Below are 15,234 nucleotides of genomic sequence, written 5' to 3'. Positions count from 1 at the left end.
CACCTGTGCCCACCTGTACCCAGTGGCAGGCAAGGAGGGCTCTGTCCAAACCTGTGTACTTGGCCCGTGGGATGCCCTGAAGCTGTTCCACACTGACCCCGTTCTCAGTTGCCCCCGGCCGCCTGGACCCCTGCCCTGACAGCCATCCCTTCCTCTCGTCTCCTCCCCAGACCCCCACCCCCGATCCGTACGTGGGCGTGGCAGGCAGCGAAGGTGGCACTGTGGAGGATGCTGCACTGCTTCTGGGCCCAGGCCTTGCGGTACGGGTTGGCGATGCAGGGGTCCCGGGGGGCCAGGGCATCCGGGCAGGTCGGTGAGAACTTCCAGCTGTTGCCAAACTCCAGCACATCGCCCACCACGGACTGGCTCCTCGTGGTGAAGTCGTTGATGGCGTTCCCGTCAAAGTTGCCACAGAGCCCGCACACCTTCCCCTGTGGGCAGGTGAGGGGAGGTGTGAACAGGTGAGGGGGGCCATAGGCCAGGGACCAGGATGAAGCCCCAGCCGCGACACGGCAGGGCCACTCTGAGGCCACAAGCTCCCGGTCTTCAGGCCCAGGGAAGGCTGCTTCCCCCACCTGCCCATCCACAGGGCAGGCCTGGCCGACTCACGCTGGACCCGGCTGAGGTCTCACCTCCCTGTCAGGCTGCTCAGCATCTCAGGGATGAGGCCAGAGCGTGTTTCTACGTCTGTCTGTCTCCCTCGGTCTTAGTCTCTCCCTCTCTCTCTACATCTCTGTATATCTCTGTCTCTCCACTTCTCTCTGACTCTACTTCTCTGACCATCTTTGTGTGTCTCTCTGACTCCCTCTCTCTTTTCTGAATATCTGTTTCTCTTTGTTTCTCTGTACGGCTGTCTCTCTGTGCCCCTCTCTGTCTCTGTGTCTCTCTGTGTCTCTTTGGCTGACTCTTCCTCTCTGCCCCCTGCATCACCTGTGTTCTCTGTAGACACCCCCTCCCCCAAGCTGGATAGCCCTGTCCCAGAGCCTGGGAAGACCACGGGCATCCTGGTACCCGGCTGACCTTGAACTCAGGGCTGAGTCTGAGAAAGAGGCTGGTCTTCTTGTCCCACTGGAGCACCAGACCGACATCCGTGTCCACCACCAAGTAGATGCCCATCTGGCGGATGAAGTAGGGCAGCCCCTGGCCAGCCCCCTTCTCGATCACCTCCACGTTGCCATCACTCAGCTTCAGCTCATAGCTCTGCTGGGTGCAGGGCGGGGTGGGACTCAGATGAAGCCAGGATGCCTGCCCCAGCAGCAGCCTTCCCAAGAGATCACACAGCCAGCCACCCAGCCCCCGAGGAGAGGGCAGTAAGTCTGGAAGGGGCCCCGGCCCATCCCCCACACGCACCCCCAGGAAGATCTTGATGGCCTTGGAGCAGGTGGTTCCCGTAGTGCCGCAGGGCACGTTCTCCGTGACGACGCGGAAGGAGCCTTGGACGCTGCTGTTGCTACTGCAGTGGTCCTGGGGGAGCAGGGGGCAGTCTCTGAGGCCCCTCGACCTCTGGGGTGGGGTGGGGGAGACTGACCCCATATCACAGAGCACCCAAAGGGACAGGGTCAGGCGTTGCGTCTCAGAGGGGCAGTGCTGAGCTGCAGAGGGAGGGTGGAGCTGTCGGAGGCCCAGGAGCCTAGGGTGGGGTGCTGACCCTGGGCCCCCCCACACACCTGGACCAGCGTGTACTCGCAGTCCCCATCGAAGCTGAAGCGCTGCCCATCGAAGGTGAGGTAGTGGCCGTCCCCGTACACGGCACAGGTGGCCAGGCAGGGCTCCTGGGTACACTGCCACATTCTGTTCTTACAGGTGCTGTGGGGCAGGGGCAGTTACAGGTCGGGCCTGGGCTGTGGCGGGCAGTACGGAGGCTGGGACCCAGTTTTCCTGTAACCCCTCAGGGCCTAGACTGGGGTACAAGCTAAGAAGGGTGCTAGCTCCCCAGAAGCCAGGACAGGACCCATCACTAGCCAAACCCACTGTGGTGAGAACTGTTCTGATGATCTGTCCACGTGTCCACAGATGTCAGTCAGGGAGCCTGCACTGCTCCTGTACGACATGGTCCCCCTTGGGAACCCCAGGGCCCAGACCAGCCCACCCCAGAACAGAGCCCCGTCTGCACATACCAGGTGTTGCAGCCGACGTGGATGGTCTGGCCGGCCTTGTAGCTGGCCTCATTGTGCACACAGGGGCAGTCCTCAGCCGCAATGCATCCCCCCTCGCCATCAGCCACCAGCCCATTGGGGCAGACACAGCCAGAGACACACTGGGAACTGTACTGCAGGGCAGCAGACACAGAGGCCGTGAGGCCGGGCACAGGCTGCACAGGCCATGGACTGAGGGACAGCAGCATAGGTCCACTGTGCGCAGCCCAGGAGCAAAAACCCCAGCAAGAAAAGGGACAGGGACCCCAGGAGGTGGACCCAGATCTCCTAGGGCCCACACTGAGAGGGCAAGACTACTGGGGTCTCCTGGGACCCATGGGGGCCCCCTGGAGGTGGGGTCTCCCAGGACCATGGGAGAACCCTGGAGGAGACGGTCCTCCAGTCTCCTAGAGCGACAGCGATGGAGGAGCATGTGCCCATTCTGTTGGCAGTGGGGGACGAGAGTCTGCTGGCTCTGAGTCCCGCCCCCCGCAGGCAGGTGCTTACGCAGGCCATGTCCAGGGTGTGGCAGCTTTTCTGACATCCAGCCCCGGAGGCGCCCGGTGTGGCATTCCGGCAGTCAAAGTAAACCATGGGTGCCGCACAGGCTGAAAGAGAGGGCTGGTCAGGGGGCCCCTTCCCACGGCCCCCGCCCCTGGCCCTGCTGCAGTGAGCAGAGCGGCGCCAGGCCCAACCTTTAACCTTTAACCCATTCAAGGAAGGGTGGGCAGGCAGGCTGCCCTCCTTGTAAACCAGTCCCCGAGCAGGCAGAAACTCAGAGGCTTTGGACGCACATTCAGAGGAGGGAACGCAGACCCTGATAACAAGTGTCCTGAGCGGAGCTGGCAGCTGGGTGGTTCCGCCTGCAGCTGCCAGACTGCCTCTGCCCGTGTGGCCATGCCCTCCTCTGCCCAGTCCAGCCCCGCCCTGGCCTGACACCCAGCATTGGCTAGAATCCTGCATGCACATGCTGTGTGTGTGTGTGTGTGTGTGTGTGTGTGCGCGCGCACGCGCCCACTCGCGCATGTTCAGGGTTTGGTCGTGTGTTTTTGTATAGTGTGTGTGAGTGTGCTTGTGGGAAGGGCCTGTATGTGTGCAGGAGACTGAGCATGTGTGGACGTGCGCCTGTGTGTGTGTACAGGCATGTGAGTATGCATACTAGTAAGTGTGTTCATGAGTGTGCGCGTGTGCAGAGGTTGGGGTGTGCACAGCCTATGGACTCCCTCAACCCCCTCACTGAAGCCCGGAGCGCAGACCACCGCTGACCCGGATAAGCTGACCAAAAGCCACTGAGCCAGCAAGCCTTGGGGACCTTGCTGTTTTCTCTCCCCTCCTGAGAGGAAGGGACTCACCTGGGGTTGGGGCTTGGATTCCAATGCAGGTCAGCTTCCCATGGGTGCAAGTGCTGTGGGGAGAGTGTGTCAGAGCCAGCACCCACCTCAGGGCCCCTCGCCCGCCGCCCAGCCAAGGGCTCTTACCACACAGCTCCGCCTTCGTGCACGGACTCCCCACTGGGCACCGTCACGCCCTGGTGGTAGCAGGGGCAGCTGGCAGCAGGCACACACTTCCCCGAGTCATCCAGGTAGGTGCCCTTGGTGCAGACACAGCCATCCACAGGTACGAAGCTGATGTGGCAGGTGGGGTCCTCCTCACTTAGTGAGCGGCAGGTGGGCTGGCAGGTGCTGACGTGGTCGCTATAGTTCAGTGACTTGGGGCAGGTGGTCATAGACTTTGCTGCAAAGATGTAGGGAGGGGACTCAGGATGCTTGTGGTACTCATCAGGGTCCCCAGGGTGCCCCCCCAAGCTCCAGATCCTCTCTCCCCCCATCATGGGGTCCACCTCCGCAGAGTCTGAAGCCTGTGTCTGGGGTGGGACACAGGTGGGTGCCCAAACCCTTCAGAGGCAGGGATGGGGTGCGTGGAGCATGAACTAGAGTCCCCAGGGTACTGAGTGGCCTGACAGGGGAGGGGGCATGGTGTCTGTGCCCCATACTGCAAGGACAGAATTGGGACTGAGCCCAGGGCAGGTGAGCCCTTGGCACTGGTGCAGACTGGTGGAGCGGGTCCCAGACCCCCTCAAGGACACATGGGGCTTGACTCAGGCACGGGGTGGGTACTGGACCCCTCGGGGTGGATGGCTGTGCCTCGCGTGCCAGAGCTCCCCCACACACCCTGACAAATGAGACTGGGCTGGGTCGGGGTGGGGGTGGGGATGAGGCCGGGTACCCCAGGCAAGGCCTGTGGCGCAGAGCACTCACCGCAGGCGCCTTCCCTCCAGCCGCTCAGAAGGACCCCCTTGGCGGCGCATGCCCGCACGTAGGCGGAGAGTGCAGAGCACAGGCAGGCCTCGCTCTTCTCGCAGTTACACGTGTCGAACATGCAGTTCTAAGGGTGAGAGGTAGCTATCGAGCGTGTACCTCATCCCACCCTGTCCCCGCTCTGGCTGCTGTTCAGGGTCTCCATCCTGTGTCCCTGCCTCTCAGTAGTCCCCACTCTTCCTCTGGGCTCCGCCCCCAGCCTGCAGGATAGGAGTAGGGCGGGGAGCTGACTGGGTGATCTAGAAGCTAAACCTTTGTCTTGCTCCTCCCATGATGCACTTGGTGGGACTCTTGAACAAGAGCTTCCTGTTACTGTGACCCAGCAGGTTGACATAAGGGCCATCCTGGGCCCCCGATGGCTAGAACCCCTGAGTGAACCTCTGAGCCTGGTTTAGGGTGCAATGGGTGAGACACCATAGGGAATACATGTGCATGGATGGATGGGTGGGTGGATGGATGATGGATAGGTGGATGGGTAGATGGATGGATGAATGAGTGGATGGATTTGTAGTTGAATGGATGGATGAGTGAGTCAGTGAGTGGATGGATGGATGAGTTAGTGAGTGGATGGATGCATGGATGAGTGAGTGAATGAGTGAGTGAGTGAGTGAGTGAGTGAGTGAGTGAGTGAGTGAGTGGATGGATGATGGATGAATGGGTGGATGGATTGGTAGCTGGATGAATGGATGAGTGAGTTAGTGGATGGATGGATGATGGATGGGTGGATGGATAGATGGATGGATGAGTGAATGAGTGAATGGATGGGTGGATGGTGGATGAGTAAGTAGATGGATGGATAAATGGAGAACAGGACAGGGGATAGAACTGGAGACCCAAGCAGGGTGCCAGGCTCCATGACTGTGACTGATGGAAGCATGGGGTCAGGCATGAAGAGGCACGTGGGGTGAGAGCAGGTTGTCACAGTGTCTGTCCTGTACTGGAGCCTTCTGTTCCCAAAGGTGGTTTCATGGCCCAAAACGGAGGCACCCCGAGCACACAGAGGATGCAACGTACTGAGTAGTAGGTGGCAGGGTTCACAGTGGCGTGGCATTGGGCGAAGCGCCCCTTAGGGTCCGTCAGCCGGGAGCACCAGTACTGCGCGTACTTCTCTGTGGGCACAGGGAGATGCTCGTTGGATGTCTGCCTGCAGTTCACCCTGCCCAGGCCAGCCCCTTGTGGACCCACAGCACCACTCCAATGTGCAAGATGTGGACCCGCAGCTCCCCATGGGGTGATGTCCCAGTGCCAGCTGCTCTCGCTGTCCTGCTGCTCCACCCAAGCTGCCCCCGACAGGCACTGGTCGTCACCACGGAGTCCAGGGACAAAAAGACTGGTGGCCTTTTCTTTACCCTGAAACTGTGTCCCCAATGTCAGGATGCCACCCACAAAGGAGGCACGCCCGATGAGTCCATAAGCATGTCCGTGGGCCCCGCTCTGGGATCCCAGCCTGTCCCTGAGCACCGCCACAGGAGGGGCCTTGTCTTCCCATGTGTGGCTCTGCTCACTTCCCTAAAAACTTCCATCCTCATATGGGTGCCTGAGACTTGTGCTGTTTGCTTGGTCCGACTCCCACCAGCCACCCCGCCTCAAGGGCAGGGCCAGAGTGACCAGCTGCTCCCTGTCTGGGCCTTGGTGGCACTGCCCTCGAGGGGGATGGGGGCTCCTCAGGTGGACAGTCCATCCCTTTGCAGAGCTTTGCATGGTGACTTTTCCTTGGGGCCAGCAGGGAGATGGGGAAGGGGGTGGGTACCGTTCTCCACACTGAGGGAGCAGGGGTCCTCGAAGGTGTTCTTGACGTTGGGGCAGGCGGCCTGGGTCTTCCAGGTGTTGGCAAAGGCAGCGGCCGTGCCCTCCACCACACCGCTAATGGTCTGGAAGTCGTCCGCCTGGATGCTGTTGAAGTTTCCACACAGGCCTGGGAGGGGTCAGGGGGAGGGAGAGGCATGAAGCCCTGGGGGTTCAGGGAGGAGTCGGCCTCGGGTAGACAGAGCCAGGTGTGAGGCCCTGGGCATGCTGACCAGCTGGATCCTGGGTGGGAGGTGCTGCTTACCGCAGGTCAGGCCCCGGAGAGCAGGTGCCAGCCGCAGGAAGACCTGCATGGTGGGCACCAGCTGGACATCCAGCTGCAGGCCCAGGGCTGTCTGAGCGATGACGAAGAAGGTGGAGGGCCGGAAGAGGGTGAGGTTGGCTATAGACACAGAGGGCAGAGCTTCAGTAGGGGCAGGGGTGAGGGGTGAGATGCCCAGGCAGCTGGGGCCGGAAGGCAGCCCTCACCTGCAGAGACAGGCAGCTGGGTGTAGATCTGGTTCACGAACACCTCACCGCTGGCCTTGACCACGACGACCTGGGGAGGCAGCAAAGGTCAGGGCCCTGCTGCCCGAGCCCAGGCCCACGGGGCTGAACACCGAGTCACAGAGGAGCCAGGGACCTCTGCCAGGGAGCAGGAGATGGGCAGAACTCATCCTGCCGTCCCGCATGTTCCAGGGGGATTTCTTTAGGGTGCAAACGCCCACGTTACAGAACAGGGAAATCTACTGACTGCAGGCAGTCACTCAGACAGCCCTGAGAGAGACGTGATGAGAAGGGAGACGGTCTTCTCACTGCCCGGCATTCACCCTCCCCCCTCCCACCCCCTGGTCAGGACGCAGCCCTGCCCGCCGCCCCGAGGGGCGGTGTGCTCACCGTCTGCCCACCGCCCAGGCTGAGGGTCACGCTCTTCAGGCAGGTCTCGCTATCCGTCAGCCCACACTTGCGCAGCTCGGCCAGCACGGTGAAGGCACCACCATCACAGGGCTGAGGGACACAGGAGCCGCACTGTCATTCCAGGCCCCCACCCCCCCGCAACCCTTCCCCCCGGCACAAGCTCTGAGCAGGGCTCGCCCGGGCAGCAGGGCCCAGGACCTCTTCTCCGGTGGAGCCCTAGGCCACCATCCAGCCAGGAAGAGACTAGACCATGGGAGACAGGGCACCCTGGTGGGGCAGCCACCAGGCATTCAAGTTCACTCAGAAGCACCGCAGGAGAAAGCCCTGGCGATGGACTGCTGAAAGGCCAGCCCTGCCTGCACAGCCTGCTGCAACCGTGGCAGGGGCCGCCGGGTCCGAGCAACTCTGGTTCATGGACAGTGGACAGACAACTGCCAGACAGGGAGACAGGCAGGGCATGCAGGGCCTTTGGGGGACGAGAAAGGATCCTACAGGGTACACAGTGGGGGCATTGTGCATTTGTCACAACCCACAGGAGCTGAACACTCAGGAGGGAAGCCAACCATGAGCTTGAGGGGGTAACAATGTATCCATGCTGTCTCCTCCATGTTACAACACACTGGCTCCCAGCAGGAGTCTTTCTGGGCAATTTTCCTTTAACCTGAGAACCACCCTTAAAAGTAAAGCTCATTCATTTCTAAACAGAAACTAGGGTAGGGCTCTGACCGGCATCACACAGACTGAGTGGTCCACAGGGCAGCAGCACTGTGAGGGCTGGCTAGCTGGCCAGGCCAGGCGGGGCACGGTGCCCAGAAGCCGGCAGAGCCCAGGAGGCCGTGGTACCTTGGCCAGCACATAGCTGCAGTCCCCGTGGACTGTGTACTGCTTCTCGTCGAATGTGGAGACGTGGGAGCCTCCCAGCACGGAGCAGGTGCCCGGGCACGGGCTCTCCTGGCAACTCCAGCGTCCCCCGGAGCAGGTGCTAAGGGCGAGGGAGAGGCACCTGTGGGCACTGGCTCATGGGAGCCCTGACCCCCAGTCTCCCTTGTGAGAGAAAAAAGCCAGGGTCTGGGCCTCCCAGTCCCACTGGGCTGGAAGGCAGGGCCCAGACTTACCAGCTGGTGCAGTCGGTGGAGTAGACGGCCCCAGGTGGGTAGGGAATCCCGTTGTAGGTGCAGGAGCACTGTGACACGGGAACACACCCGTTCTGGCTGATGTCATCAAACACCGTCCCTGTGGGAGTAGGCAGTGTGAGCCTGGGCAGTGGGGGGGAGAGGCAGCCATGCCCAGGCCCCACAACCCCAGAAGGGCCGGTCAGCATCCCCACACCCCAGGGACCCAGGTTGTCTTGGGCCAGACTCTTGGCTCCCAGGACACATCTGTGTGTCTTAGGGACCTGCACTGGACTTGTGGGCGGGGAGTGTGGGTGGGGGGCTCACCCTGGGGACAGAAGCAGCCGCTAACGCAGTGGTCTTCACAGAGCTGGGCGTGCTCCAGGTTGGAGCAGGTGTTGGGACAGGGCAGGCCACATTCCTGGTGCTCCATGTTGAAAGGACACGTCTGGGCCGCTGTGGCCAGGAAGACAGGGCCCATGACACACCTGTCCCTGCCTCAGGGGCAGGGACCAGAGGGTATTAGGCGGGCTGGGGCGTCACTCACGGCATAGGTTGGAGGTCCGCCAGTCCTGGGGAACCCCCCCTGCGTGCACACACTGCCTGGCGTACTCGGCAAGGGTGGGGCAGGCACAGCTAGTGGGGTCATCATGGGTGCACAGGCAGATGTCCTGCTGGCAGGCCTCAATGTAGCTGCCGGGGTCAACCAGGGCGTGGCAGGCCGAAAAGGGCTGGCTGAGGAGGGTCTCCTGGCAGAATTCCTGGGGGCAGAGGTGGGGGCCACACAGAAGCGCACTGTGACCTCAGATGGACCCCAAGGTTCACAGTCCTCTGCCCAGGCTGAGACCACCACCTCGGCACACACATACACACCCGAGCCTGCAGGAGCAGGTCCCCTCTCCCCCCTGCGCCCGGGCCTTGTTTCCAGCGTACCAGGCCGGATGTGCAGTTCCTCAGGGGTGTGGGGGCAGGGTCCTGGCACTGCTCCGTGGGCCCGTCCATCTTCTGCAGGTTCCCATACTCGGTCGGGGTCAGCTTAATGTCTGCAGGACACACAAGGGGTGCTGCTTGGGGGCACAAGTGTGAGCATGTGTGTGTGTGTTTGTGCCTGTGCTGGGGTGAGTGTGCACACAGGTGAGTGCACGTTTGAGCATGTATGTGTGTGTTTGCATTGTGCTGGAATTCTAAGTGTGTGAATGTGTGAGCATGTGTGTGTTTGTGCATGTGCTGAGGTGTGAGCGTGTACCTGTGTGCACATGTATGAGTGCACGTGTGAGCATCAGTGTGTGCATGTTTGTACATGTCCTGGGATTGTGAATGTGTGCCTCTGTGCACATGTGCGAATACATGTCGGTGTGTGTGTACATATGTACACATGTGTGCATGCTTGTATGCTTGTGCTGGGGTTCTGTGTGCACCTGTGTGAATACATGTGTGTGCGCTTGCATGCATGTTGAGGTTGTTAGTGTGTGAGTGCATACATGTATGCACGTGTGTGCACCTGCGTGTGCAGGCTTGTGTGTGGACTGGGTTTCTGTGTGCATGCGTGTGTGTGTGTGTGTGTGTGTACCAGGACCTGCCAGGGGAACTCACTGTTGGAGAGGAACTCGCTGAAGACAGGGAGGCCATTGAAGTCCCCACACAGCCCACAGGTCTGGTTGGCATACTTGTCATCCAGTTCCAGCTGAAAGGAGAGGTGACCTCAGCACGGACACCCTGGACTGAGGGGCAGATGGGCAGGGGAGTATCCAGACCAAGCCCACTGCCCCCCCTACACTTACCAGAAGGCTGTTGTCGGGGTTCCACAGAAAGACGAGCCCCAGCCGCGCCCTGACCTTCAGGTACATGCTGTTCCGCTCGATCAGGACCCCTGCCTGGCTGAAGGGCAGCTGGACCCTGCAAGAGCAGCCAAGCTGAGGGGCAGGCAGGGGATGGGCGTACCCTGAGGTTGGAGAGGGGAGGGAGGCCCTGCGACCATGTGTGTGACAAGTTCCCATGGTCCCCTGTTGACAAGTCACACATCTGGTGGGGGACAGGGACGGAGACCCAGCTGGCCTGTGGTGCTGGCGGTGGCACTAATGTTGGCGAGAGGCACCTGGGATGTTAGGCGGGCGGGTGGGCAGCACCCTGTGGATGGGAATCAACCCACAGGCCTGGCACAGCCCTGGCCAGCTCTTCTTTGGGGAACCTACTCTCTGTCCCCCCAGGAGGCGGGGCATTCTTTGCCTCCCCGTCCCCCCACATTCCCAGAAATGGCATCCCCTGAGCCACCTGGCCATTTCTGGGGCTAGACTCACGGGTGGCCATTGACCAGAACCGAGCTCTCAGTCAGCTCGAGGACCATGCCGTCCAGCTTCAGGACCACCCTGCTGGGAGTGGTGCCGTTGGCCCCGGGGCCTCGGCGCAGCTGCACGTTGAAGTCCTCATAGGGGGCCCGGCAGTGCGAGGCCAGCACGTAGTTGCAGAGGCCGGGGAAGCGGAAGATGTCGCCGTCGAAGGTCTTGTAGTGAAAGTCACCCCACGTGCTGCAGACGCGCCCATTGTGCGCGGGGTTCAGAGCTGTGGGGGAGAGATTGCAGGGGGCTCTGAAGGTACGGTGTCCGCTGTCCTGCCTGCCTGCCCGGAGCCCGCGAGCATGATGCTGACCCCGGTGGGCACGCAGACAAGTTTTGCTCAGACCCAATGCACCATGGGACATCCTGTGGATTTCTGGACCTTTTCTGGAGTCTCAGGTCCACTCTGGAAGCTGGCCCCTCCTGTAGGCCCCTTCTCGCCCCAGGGTAAGGATACCCAGCTACATGCCCAGTCCTGGCCCGGCCCCAGTGGGGTTTACCTACCTCGTTTGCTGGTGACGGTTGTTTTCAGTGGCGGGAAGATGGTCACCCCGCCAAGTGGGTTACCTGTGGGGACAGGTGTGTGTGAAGCTAGGGGCAGCCCCACCTCCCATGGTCTGGAGCAGCCAGCCCAAGTGGCCAGCCCAAAACTCCTTCAGTGAAGGAAACTGCCAGGCACCGTGCCCACACACCGTGGGTACAGATAAGGCCGCTGCAGGTGTGACCACATCTCTCCCTCCTGGCCATCACTTGGAGACCACCAGGCTGTCAGCTCACCCCCGCTCAGAGCTGGAAGGTTCTGTTTGCACACAGAAGACTTCCCACCTCAAGAACCTCAGAAGTGCCTGCATTCACATGGCCGCTGGGCATGTCCTTAGGCACGGAGATTAAGCAGAGTGACCCCTTCCTGGGCACCAGGTAAGGGCAGCTCAGTGAGGCACACTGCCCCCCACTCCCAGCACCTGTGCAGCATATGGGCTCTCCTACTCTCCCCCAAGCTCCCCCAGGACCTGGCCGGGACTTCAAGGCTGAAGCCACACTGAGAGCCCTGGTTGGGGACAGGCAGGGAGGCCGCAGGGTGGTCCCACCCTGACAACGTGCCTGGGCCCATGCTTGTCCAGCAGAGCAGCTGCCGTGGGTGTGCAGGCCCTGCTCAGAGGAACTGTGTCTGGTCACTCAGCCACACGTGGGTCTGAGAGGCTCACAGAGGGCTGGGGACAGGTCCAGCACTGGCAGTGGGGGGAGGGGGGTAGCATGCTGGGTTTGCTGAGTGAGAGCTGGACAGGAGGGAGCTGAGCTGTGGGTAGGTGTAGCTGAGACTCACCGCCTGGCCCCGGCTCCAGGGGAGGGAGGTCCGGGTAGTACTCATAGCTGGACTCTGAGGGGCCCTGTTGGGCTTGGCCTGCAGGGGAGGGGCAGCAGGTGAGAGCAGGCAGCTGTGGGTGGGCAGCTGGTCAGCAGGGCAGTCTGTCCATGGAGCCTCCACCCCCTCCCCAGAGGCGCCTCCCAGGCCCTGGGCCCTGAGAGAGCACAGAGATGGTTTCAGACAGTTGCGGCTAATTGGAAGGTGGTTGGGACCCTGAGGTGGGAGAGGCTCCAGCCCTCTCCCCTGGCATGTCTCTGCCCCTCCTCCCATGCATGTTCTGAGGGTCACGGACACCCATGAGTCTCCCAGCACCTTCACAGCATGGCCCCAGGGCATGGGCTCCATCACACCCTTCACAACGCTGGATGGATGCCTAGCAGGAGATGTCCCTCATGGCCCAGACAGAATTGAGCTGGGGTGGGGGGTCTGGGGTCCAGGGCACCCCTGCCAGCGGAACTTGGCTCTGACCATCCTGCAGGAGGGCCTGGAGACTTGGGCCCGGCTCTAAGGCTGTAACGGCCGGCAGGGACAGGCATGGTGCTCCGACCCCTGGCCGGCCAGCAGCCCCAGGCTCTCCCCACCCACAAAGAGCAGCTGGGTCCACAGGCAGGGTGGCAGGGCTGTGAGACCCATCTGTACCAGGGTCACCCCTGGACGCGGGACTTGCCTGAGGGGCTGGGAGTGGGGGCAGCCAGCAGGAGCCATACCTGTGTGGTGGGTGCAGGCCAGGGCAAGAGCCAGGGTCCAGAGCGGAACCAGCCTCCTCCGGCCAACAGCCATGGTGGGTGAGGGGAGTGTCCCCAGGTCGGCTATTAGCAGTGGACAGCGCCCTCAGAGGACTTTTGTAGCCACAGGGCGGCTCAGCCCAGCACTCCATGTGGGGGGTGGGGGTGGGCGGGGCCTGCAGCTCCCCCTCGCCCAGGTAAATAGTGGGTGCTTGCCGGGCAGGCAGGGGTGGGCGGGTCTGCTGGGGTGCGGCTCAGTTTGCCCAGGGCCCCGAAATCCTGACCCGAGGGCATCCTCCTACCAGCCCCTCCCCTGGACTTTCCCAGGCAGCCCTCAAGCCTGTAGCAGACCAGGCCTGGAGTCTGCTAACCCTCAGTCCCCAGACGGCCCCAAGCCACCAGGCCCGTTCCCCCAGGGGGCAGCGGGTATGTCAGTCCGACCAGCCCTTGGCCTGCAACTGGGAGCATTGGCCCAATGGGCTTCATGGAATCAGCACCACTGAGTGGCCAACAGTGGCTCAATGGGGACAGGCCAGCAGTGGGGTCCTTGTCTGAGTAGCCAGGGACCCCAGGACTGTACTCGGCTAGCCCTCTGGGTGATCACAGCCCATAGCCCACAGGCTGGACATAGCAGGAGCCCCAGCCCAGGCACAGCCCCTTCCTGCAGGTCCTGCCTGAGGACCATGAGGGTCAGGTGTTCAGGGGCCCACGTCTAGTCACTTGGGCAATTCAGCTCCCTTAGGCCCTGTCTCGCTGAATTCCTGAGAGAGGGGCTCTCACACAGAGCAGGTCATCTGGGGCCAAGGAAGAGGTGAAGGAAGGCCACAGTGAGCGGCCACAGCGAGAGGGGCCCCATCCATCCATGTCTGCTGTCCACAGTGCTGGCCTTCCTGCAGGCCCCTGAGAGTCCGGCCTTGGGTGGGGGAGGTAGGTCACTTTAGAAGCAGTATCATAGCAGTGGCCTCTCCAGCTGGCCAGGGGCTCTATTGGATGGGTGGGGGGTAGGGGGTGGGGCAAGGAGAGCTCTGGTGGCCAATATCCAGTCAGTGTCCACTCAGATAAGGACAGTTCAGGCTGCATCACTGGCTAGTCCCCACCATGACCCCTGACCCCTTTGAGTCAGGAGCCGGCGCTGGCCGAGAGCACACCCTGAATGTGTGAGGTGGAGGCTGAGTGTCCTGGTCACTCATGTCCTTCCTATCTGGGAAGTGCTGCAGGCCCTGGGCTGGGCTTTCTACAGTCACCTGACCCTGGCCCCCAGTGCACCTCCTCTGTCCCTGAACACCAGAGCCCGGGGCCCAATAGAGCAGCCAGGGAGAAGCCCAGTAGTCATGGCCATAGCCCAACCAGGGGCCCCCTAGGTTTCTGCTGGGCCAGTGAGTATAGCGGGGCCTCATGCTAAGGGGCCCAGGGACCCGCTCAAAGGTGGGTGGGGGTCCCCCGGGGGTGTAGGCTTTCCTGCTGCCTCTGCTTCAAGGACCCTCCCTCCATCCCCAAGTGCCAGGGAAATCCACTGCCCACCCTGTGGGCTCCCGTGGGGTGGCCCTTCCACCCCAGCCCCCATTCAGTACCTGAACCTGCCTGTGATTCTAGGGTTGCCATGGGAGGGCACAGAGAGCCAGCTCTGATGTGCCCATCTTGCCCCCACCCCCACCAGGGTCCTGCCTCAAGGTGTCTGTGTGGCCGAGGCTGGGCTCCTGGCAGAGGCCTCTGAGCACTGAGCCTCCATCTCCCGTTGGTGGTCGCGGGGGAGGGACGGCTGAGAAGCAAGGGGCCTGTAAAGTGGACCCGGCAGGCAGGTGGGGCCCATCTACCAGGAGCTGAGGGCAGCATCCGGGCCAAAGGAGCCTCTGCAGGGAGCGCCTCCGTTTTCCTGCCTGAACACCAGCACGGCAAGCTCGCTCATCCGGGTGGGGGCCTGTGGGCACCTGAGTGATGAGCCAGGCAGCCAGCCCCGGCAGCAGCCCTGGAGTCCCCATGGCCTGAACTCCCTGCTCACTGGGAGAGCCCCTAGGCTGAGTGGCAGGCTGAGTGGCTAGGAGCAGGTGGGGGCAGGAGAGATTGCAGGTCCGGTCCTGGGTCTGGCTGGGGATGGACCCCAGGGGCAGAGGAATGGTCAGGTCCGCCTGCCCCCACCCCTGCCCCTGGGACACCTCCTGGAGTCTCCCTGCCCAACCTCTCCTACCAGGTCCTCACAGGTGACTGCTGACTGTGTGGTAAGAGCCCCTAGCCCTGCCCACCCTGGCCAGCCCTGACTCAGCCCTAACCCCCTCAGACTGACCCTGGCCTCACCCTGCCAGCTTTCACCAGCCACCTGCCTGTCCCCAGACCTGTCCCTCTGTCCAGCGTCTGAGCCAGTCTGAGACCCCAGACCAGCTCTGACCAGCGAGACCTAGTATCAGGAGGTCAGCCTCTCCTGAGCCTCCCCTCCCTCACAGGCGGGGGGGGTTCACAGGCTTCCTTGCCCACAACATTGCAGCCCCAGGGCTCCGAGGGTTGATTGGCCCCGAGAAGAGGACAGTGAGGTGGCCACAGTATTCCC

The 15,234-nt window shown here is 62.2% G+C and overlaps 1 protein-coding gene across 1 annotated transcript in view; it reads right to left on the bottom strand.

Annotated features, from left to right (window-relative positions):
- MUC5AC (mucin 5AC, oligomeric mucus/gel-forming) overlaps positions 1 to 12,747 on the bottom strand; it is a 30,006-nt gene extending 17,259 nt beyond the window's left edge. The window contains exons 1-25 of the mRNA XM_075546542.1: positions 12,675 to 12,747; positions 11,926 to 12,003; positions 11,106 to 11,168; positions 10,566 to 10,827; positions 10,050 to 10,164; positions 9,862 to 9,952; positions 9,202 to 9,311; positions 8,816 to 9,029; positions 8,596 to 8,724; positions 8,272 to 8,389; positions 8,000 to 8,138; positions 7,136 to 7,246; positions 6,728 to 6,797; positions 6,504 to 6,641; positions 6,204 to 6,368; positions 5,468 to 5,562; positions 4,394 to 4,520; positions 3,614 to 3,869; positions 3,488 to 3,540; positions 2,643 to 2,743; positions 2,118 to 2,269; positions 1,668 to 1,806; positions 1,351 to 1,464; positions 1,021 to 1,200; positions 192 to 431 (exon numbers count right to left, since the gene is read on the bottom strand). Of these exons, the coding sequence (XP_075402657.1) occupies positions 192 to 431; positions 1,021 to 1,200; positions 1,351 to 1,464; positions 1,668 to 1,806; positions 2,118 to 2,269; positions 2,643 to 2,743; positions 3,488 to 3,540; positions 3,614 to 3,869; positions 4,394 to 4,520; positions 5,468 to 5,562; positions 6,204 to 6,368; positions 6,504 to 6,641; positions 6,728 to 6,797; positions 7,136 to 7,246; positions 8,000 to 8,138; positions 8,272 to 8,389; positions 8,596 to 8,724; positions 8,816 to 9,029; positions 9,202 to 9,311; positions 9,862 to 9,952; positions 10,050 to 10,164; positions 10,566 to 10,827; positions 11,106 to 11,168; positions 11,926 to 12,003; positions 12,675 to 12,747 (3,333 nt within the window). The remainder of the gene's footprint in view (positions 1 to 191; positions 432 to 1,020; positions 1,201 to 1,350; positions 1,465 to 1,667; positions 1,807 to 2,117; positions 2,270 to 2,642; positions 2,744 to 3,487; positions 3,541 to 3,613; positions 3,870 to 4,393; positions 4,521 to 5,467; positions 5,563 to 6,203; positions 6,369 to 6,503; positions 6,642 to 6,727; positions 6,798 to 7,135; positions 7,247 to 7,999; positions 8,139 to 8,271; positions 8,390 to 8,595; positions 8,725 to 8,815; positions 9,030 to 9,201; positions 9,312 to 9,861; positions 9,953 to 10,049; positions 10,165 to 10,565; positions 10,828 to 11,105; positions 11,169 to 11,925; positions 12,004 to 12,674) is intronic.
- Between the last annotated feature and the right edge of the window lie 2,487 nt (positions 12,748 to 15,234).

The sequence above is a fragment of the Tenrec ecaudatus genome, chromosome 4 (genome assembly GCF_050624435.1).
Source record: "Tenrec ecaudatus isolate mTenEca1 chromosome 4, mTenEca1.hap1, whole genome shotgun sequence".
Classification (NCBI taxonomy): Eukaryota; Metazoa; Chordata; class Mammalia; order Afrosoricida; family Tenrecidae; genus Tenrec; species Tenrec ecaudatus.
This window is presented reverse-complemented; position numbering and strand designations above follow the sequence as displayed.